This window comes from Scatophagus argus, chromosome 10 (assembly GCF_020382885.2).
Source record: "Scatophagus argus isolate fScaArg1 chromosome 10, fScaArg1.pri, whole genome shotgun sequence".
Classification (NCBI taxonomy): Eukaryota; Metazoa; Chordata; class Actinopteri; family Scatophagidae; genus Scatophagus; species Scatophagus argus.
Window position 1 is genome coordinate 12,334,106 of NC_058502.1, and position 7,149 is coordinate 12,341,254.

Below are 7,149 nucleotides of genomic sequence, written 5' to 3' on the forward strand. Positions count from 1 at the left end.
TCCTAATCTATTCATATGATTACACTATCAAACAGTGCCTTCAGGGAGTTCATCATTACTTTTATGGAAATTAAATTACTACTTAGGCATTTTGCTCTGTTTTACTGGGGTTGACACCTACACAATACATGAAAACAAAACTTTGGTAGTGAGGACAAATACATGGCAACGTGTTCACAATCTTTCACTCAGTTTTAAATCCTCATTTATCTTTCTGTTGCCCACATAATATTTATCTCTAAAATGGACCTCTTGGCAGAGTAAAAGTTCTAAAAGTTATTTGGAAACTGGAAACTGGAAAAATAGGATTTTGAAATAAAATGCACACTGGTCCACATGATTAAATAGGTGATTAGGAAGCACGGTGTCACCCTATTAAAGCTATGTCCTAATGAACAGAACTATTAGTTCTCTGAGCTCAGCAACCATGTGAGGACAGAGCCATTTCAGCCCAGACACAGAAAATCCTCTGTTGTCTAATAATGGCTGTATTGCTCTCCTTTAATTGAACAGTCATCATGTGGAAAATCAAATATTGTTCTTGGTTCCCCACTTGGCTCATTTCGCTTTGGCTTTTAGGCTCTGGGCTCTGAACACGAGCCGAGACTACTGTGGTTTTCTCGGCTGGAATTGACCATTGTAAGTACTCTCCTGTGACTGTGATTGCGGTTGACATGGGGTTCACTTTGTAATAGCAGCCCGTGGGTCCGGACTGTAAAAGGGATCAGTCAGGAAATGAGGAAAAAAACACGAACCTGGATGTGTTCGTTACAATTGGGCCAGCGTACTTTGAAGCTAAAACATCTATTAATGTAAACATGATTTATAATAACCCTAATTACAGTCATCATCATGATTTAAATGGAGGTTAGACCCCGTTAAGAGTTCATTCGTAAATAGGCTTGTTGTTGTTGAACATTTCCATTTGTTCAAAATGGAGAAAACTGAATCCTGCATTTGGTATTTCAGACATTTCTTGCTCCTGTCACCTGCCTCTCTCCATCATCCTCAAATATGGATTAAAGACAATCTTTTTAGGGTCGTGATGCTGATTATCATCCCACATCGTCACATGTTGCAGTAGAGCAGCATTACAGTGAATACTCAGGAGCACATCACGCTCACTCTTAAAATTCTCACCAAATGTAATTCTCATTATAACCAGTGGTGTAATAAGGTTTATCGCATTTTTATTGCCGATGTAAAATGAGAAATGATAATAATGGATTAATTTGCAAAGTATTCAGCCTCTTTGGATGTTTTTTTTGTTTTGCAATATTGAGTTAAAAGCAATGTAATGTGGCTTTTTTTTGGCACTGATCAACAGAAAATGTCAAAATAGATCTCTACAAATTGATCTAAACTGATCAGAAATATAACATGCAAAATACAAAAACAATTCACACTGTCACAGTTGGTTTTAGACGTCCGTGAATCAAATTTTGAGTCATATTTGAAGAGAGTCCCCTTTGAGTCATTGCTGTAAGACAATAAAAAATGGTGACTTCCAAAGAGCGTGAAAACTTTTCTTTAATACAGGTGACTAACAGTTCTTTTTTAGCTCTCCATTGCAAGTCACAAGACTTACAGCATTTATCTCAACTGTCGTAAAACAGTATAAGGGCCCAATCTTTTGTTCCTTCCCCTCAAGCTGTTTCTAAATGTCTTTGAGACAAAATTACTGTCCAGTCTTGACAAACTTCAGAGCATTCTGTGGTTGCAAACAGATGTGGTAGTCTGTGCCAACTTTTTCAGACTCAAAGCAAAAACAACCACAGAGTAATGGGTTGATAATCAAAAGGTTCCCTCTGTCATTTCACTGTCAGTTTGACATACTGTTTATGCACCACATGGGTCACCTTCTTCCTCCTGTGAATGCAAATGACAAGAGGTTGAATTAAAGTGGTTGAGATCTTCTGTCTGTAACCATCCGTTTAAGAAAAAAGGCTATTGAGGAGAACATCCTGAACAGGGGCGGAGGGGTTGGGCAGTGCAGAAAAGGGGAAGTGCACCGTGTTTTGAAGTTCAAGTGGCTGACGTTCTAATAGGTGCGTGCCTGCTTCCTTCATCAACCATTAACCCACGGCAACTGCATCGGTCATATTACTTGCTGGACAGCAGACGTCTAAGCCTTTGGTGTGGGGTAATAATGGGTTCAAGGGGCTTTAGGGGAATGTTGACTATCTCTGAGTGGAACCTTCCTGCTTTTGTGCTAAGTTATTTTGGAACAGAGGTGCCCTTTTAGGTTTATTTGACAAAAAAAGATCTCGCCCTAGGAATCAAACATTGTACGCAGTAAAGACCAAGAATAACACAAGTGTATGAAACAATAATATTCCAGGAGGAGCACTGGATTAAATTACTTTTTATTCTAACATATAGAAGGCTACCTTTTCATAATTTAAACAATACACATGTACAAAACACCATCTTGTCTAAAATACTGTAATGCATAACCTAGTAGCCATGACAAATTATTTTTTAACACACATTCAAAATAGAAAAATATTTCTGGTTTTAATATAACATTCTTGAAGTGTTTTGAGGGGGGTTGGTGGGTGTAAATGAATTCCAGATGCTCTCTACAATCCATTGGATATTTCCTTTTTAAGATATACAGAGCAAGAACGTACAATAACCTTCCTGTCTTGCAAACAAATTAATGTTGCATGAATGTACAATGTGGCGTATGATTAGCTTAAAAGTAAGAACAGCTGTACACAGCATGTAAAAAAGGAGAAATATGTTTCGTAATCTCTTTAATCTGTATGTGACTGTGTAAGCTGCCTGATGACACACTGATAAAGTCTTTTCTTTATAGCCTTTGTGTCCAAAGAAAACATGAACATAAACTCATTGTGAGCTGTTTGAAAAACAAGCAAGTTTTTAGATAAAAGGAAAACATCCCTTAATTGCTCCTGACATGACCATGACATCCTCAATATGATCTCAAACACAGAATCAAAACAACAGGCCTTCTTGGACATGTGGAGCCCTGACTTTACATGTGTGACTCTGTTCCTCTCACTAAGGCAGACATCAGACAGTGTGTCTCTTCAAGTCTGCTGCCGCAGGACAGAAGAGATGGAAGTGATTTCTCTACAGCCTATGTTCCTCGAGGAATAATGACGGACGGCCAAAGTGACTTTGTTTCTCAGTATTAAGAAACCACTTAACAAACAGAGATGTGGTTCTGTCTCCATTAGTCCTGTTTTCTGTTTCTCTCCGCAGCCACCCTGTTTTGTCCTCTGCCCCCTTGCCCCCCCCTCCCTATCTGCAGGAGCAGGACTGGACGGACATATTGGGGTAAATCTTGAGCACTGGGTTTCTGGATTCATCCTGGTAGAGCACTGCCAAGGGACTCATTTTTTCTGGGACACAGCAAGGCTCAGGAACGCCAGGGATGATTCCTACGGCTCGGACTATACTCTGAATGGTGGCGTGGTTAGTTGGCCTCGCCACCTGGGAGAGTTTGAGTGGAGGAAAGTCGTGCAAAGAAGGAAATCAACACAAAAAGAGAAAATAAATTCAACACTATAGTTACTCAATATGACATTGCATTGCATTTTGCAAACAAATTAGATGATGTGGAGTGAATTAGGGGTTTGTGCTCCTACCTTTGGCATGGGAAATCCACATGTCCCAGCGCAGTAGTAGGCATCAAAGGCCTTGGGCGCTATGACCCACTCGCTCCAGCCAATGTCTGCAAAATCCACTCTGAGGTTCCTCCTGGAGCAGCCTCTGTGCTGGTTGTCCCCCCACTGCCTCCTCCTGGCCTTTCTCATGGTTTGTTCATCAAAACTCAGAATAGGTGACTGAAAGTTTGTGCTCCCTTTGTGCTTTTTTCCATGCTTTCCCTCATGCCTCCGCTCATGCTTTCGTCCATCACCGATACTCAGCATGCGACTGTCTTTGACCTTTTTGTCAGCTGGGTCATCAGGTTTGAGTCCTTGTGATGTTCCTTCTCCCTCTTTGAGAACCTGAGGTTCTTCTTTATTGTCAGCTCCTCCACTTTTCTGCACTCCGGCTTCCTCATGGCTTTTTCTTTTCTTTTCCTTCTTTCCCGATTTAGGCTTGGGTTTGAGTGCCAGGTACCAAGTGCTCTCCCACAGGTCATCCTTCCTGTATCCATCAGGCCTGTACTCAACCTCAGGCAGCTCATTGTTCTGAATGGGGTCAGAGAGCAGAGTTGCTTCCCTTCTCACGCGTCCTTTTGACTCTGGTGAGGAGATGGGTCTGTGCAGGAGTTGAGAGGACTGGGAGGAATGTGTGGGATCTCCTCCTTCACTGAAAGGGTCATATCTCTGTAGGCTTGCAGCCACACTGTTGGGCTCTGCCAAAGCCTGGTCATCAGCATACAGTAACAGGTAGGGCAAGCTGCCAGCAGACAGCACCTCCTCTGGTTTCCTCTGGTACTGCCTTAAATCCAACTCCACTGACATCAGGAGATGACCCTTGTTCTGTGCCTCCTTTATGACCTGGGTCATATCTTTCATCTGCCACACCCCTCTCCTGTGGGGGTGGAAGGTCACATTGCCTAGAAATGACCCCATTGACCCAGATCTGACCTCTGACCCCGAGGAGACAGAGCGAAGAAGCAGGCTGATGGACGGAGAAGGTTGGATGGCTGAGGAAGGACAGGCTGGGCTTTTGAAGCGTTTACAGAACCAGGGTTTTTGATGAGGGTGCCGATCAAGCAGGAAGTGGAATGTGGCAGAAAGGATGACCTCTGAGTCCTGCAGGGTTGTAAGGTTTAGTCGGTACACTGTCCTGTCGTCAGAGGAGTCTGCAAAGACAATCAATCAGTCAGTGTCAGACATTCAGGTGAACAACCTGACAATTCAAGATTTTCCACCAATACCTGAGATAAAAGATAAATATACAGAGAAACCACTGGCTGCTTTACTGGTGCTTTGAGTTTCTTGAAGTTGAGTTTAAGAGGAGCCAGGCTTTGGGGACCTGGCTGGCAGGGATGGAGGGGGGTGGGCAGAGAGCGACATATTCCTGATGAACATTAGCTTCAACAGCAGAGTTATTGTTCATTGTGTAAGAGTTCAGCGGAAGTATGGACTGACTCAAGAGATATACATTACCTCGGATTCAGCCTGCATATGGAAATGCTTACCTCAGTTTCTTTAAAAGCTTCCCCTTAAGCCTAATACAACCAGCACTGTCTGCCCAGACACCAACACATAATCAACTGTTTTAACAGATCTTATATTGTTGTGAAAACTTTCTTACATCTCTCCTTGGATTACACTCAACCTCTGCAGTAAAAATACACTCGTGTTATGATATGCCATCTGAGAGCTATGTGGGATATAAATGTATATGAGTTGTGTTTATAAAAACAGCATCAAACAGCGGGGACAGACTGCGCTTTAAGCCCCGTTGACTCTCAGACGTGGAGTCACATATGTCCTGTAGCCACAACAGGAACACAGGAGCCACCACAATGCCCCTCTGCAGCGCGTAACTGCCGCTGAGGTTTTACTGTATTGAAGCTGGGTTTTGTTCGCAGGGAATCGCATGCATTCTAGCGCATATCGCGCGTCTGTCTGCGCGTAATTGATCAGACACTCCGCAGAAGGGGCACACAGCTGCTGCTGCCACAAACACAGTGTGCCCACAGAAACATTTAAATGCATTCTCAGACTGTTCCAAAACAATCCTACCTATTTAGAGCGTCTGTGCGAGCCACTCAGCCGCATTGAGCGCATGGACTTTTAATAGCCATCCATGGAGAAGATCAGGGGGAGCTTTCTGACTATTTCTCTGCTTTTACAGGAGCACAAATGTTTTATTTTATTTCTTTTGGGTTCTATGATGAAATCTGAGCTGTTGTATTTGAGCGCTTTTGGAGGAGGCGGTACCTGTGGAGGCACACTTGCACACTGGTGGAAGGTTATTCAATGTATTTACACACCTTTGGTAGCTCTGAAACTCCTGACAGTGTTTCCCTCTCGTAGGCGGTTTTCCCTGTTGTATTTCTCATACAGCTTGGACATATGCTGGGAAACCATATCCTGATCCCGGCCATCTGAGGAGGGGTCCGACAGAGACTGGAGAGAGCTACTGTCCTGTGCGCTCTCAGAGACCCCTTTCATGGTCCTACTTGACGCAGCACCCAGGAAACAGTTTAACATCAATAGGAACAGGTGCGACGAAATCATACTTAAAGCTGCCATTTAAGTGCTGAAACTGATACAAAATCCAAGAGGCAAACAGTGCAGAAAAAAATGTCCAAAACCATCCAAGGTGAACTTAAAGACGAGCCAAAGCAATCCAGACTAAAAAGACTGTGCGTAAATGTTCCACCTCTCCTCTCCCTTTGCGCGTGGTGCTCGGTGAACCGTCTCAATCCTCTGTGTGAGACTGTGTGGGACGTGGATGCTGAATCCGGGCAACAGTTGGAACTGCTACTTTTACACTTGCGTCTGTGTGACCGCCAGAGGCTTGAGGGGGTTATACTGGAGCAGCGAGAGGTGCTGACGTATACTCCTGTCAGCCAACGAGGTCTCTGCAGAGCACGAAGCCAGAAGTGGAGGTCATGATGCTGACCCCCGCCCCCTCTATTTGATTATCTTGATGATGATGATGATGCCTTCCTTATGTTGTTTTCCATCGGTGGAGTAATAACATTGATCCAGCACTCATTTGTTTAGCGCTGGCCAGACAAAGCCACCGTTGAAACTCAACAAATTGTGTGTTTTTTTTCTTTGCAGGCAAAGTAATTCTACCTCACAATTTCCAGCCCACCACATTATTTCCAGTAACTCCTTTTGACATGCTCTCAGTCACACATAATTAGCATAGAAACACCTACAATAATAGTCTGACCAACCACCCAAGGGCTATTGTTAGCGACAGTGATCGCATTTTGTACAGTGTTGTGTGTGTGTGTGTGTGAGAGAGAGAGTTTAGAGTGAAAGGCTGGAGTGTAGCTGTGAGGTGAGAGTCTTTCAGGAGGCTTATTGCGTTTTTAATCACGGCAAACAGAACTTGATCTCGGCAGGGATTGACGGTTTTAAACTCGGTCTAGTTTTGTCTCTATAGTTTGTATGTATTTTTGGATGTGTGTGTGTGTGTGCGCACAGGAGTTGTTTCCAGTGTGTGTGTGTCTCTGGTGTCTGGAGCTCTGTACCAACA

General features: G+C 43.5%; 1 protein-coding gene across 1 annotated transcript; it reads right to left on the reverse strand.

Moving 5' to 3' along the window:
* Positions 1-1,283: 1,283 nt before the first annotated feature.
* gdf10a (growth differentiation factor 10a) lies at positions 1,284-6,739 on the reverse strand. The gene is made up of 3 exons (XM_046402850.1): positions 5,927-6,739; positions 3,618-4,786; positions 1,284-3,462 (listed from the first exon to the last, which is right to left on the reverse strand). The coding sequence occupies exons 1-3, from the start codon at positions 6,186-6,188 to the stop codon at positions 3,271-3,273; spliced, it is 1,623 nt and encodes a 540-aa protein (XP_046258806.1). The 5' UTR covers positions 6,189-6,739; the 3' UTR covers positions 1,284-3,270.
* Between the last annotated feature and the right edge of the window lie 410 nt (positions 6,740-7,149).

What these genes read in the sequence shown, in the direction of transcription:
- gdf10a (XM_046402850.1), bottom strand. Translation starts at nt 6,188, where the DNA reads ATGGCAGCTTTAAGTATGATTTCGTCGCACCTGTTCCTATTGATGTTA. An exon ending in GAGTTTCAGAGCTACCAAAG is followed by an intron (nt 4,787 to 5,926) that starts GTGTGTAAATAC and finishes TTGTCTTTGCAG; the next exon opens with ACTCCTCTGACGACAGGACA. An exon ending in GTGGATTTCCCATGCCAAAG is followed by an intron (nt 3,463 to 3,617) that starts GTAGGAGCACAA and finishes AAACTCTCCCAG; the next exon opens with GTGGCGAGGCCAACTAACCA.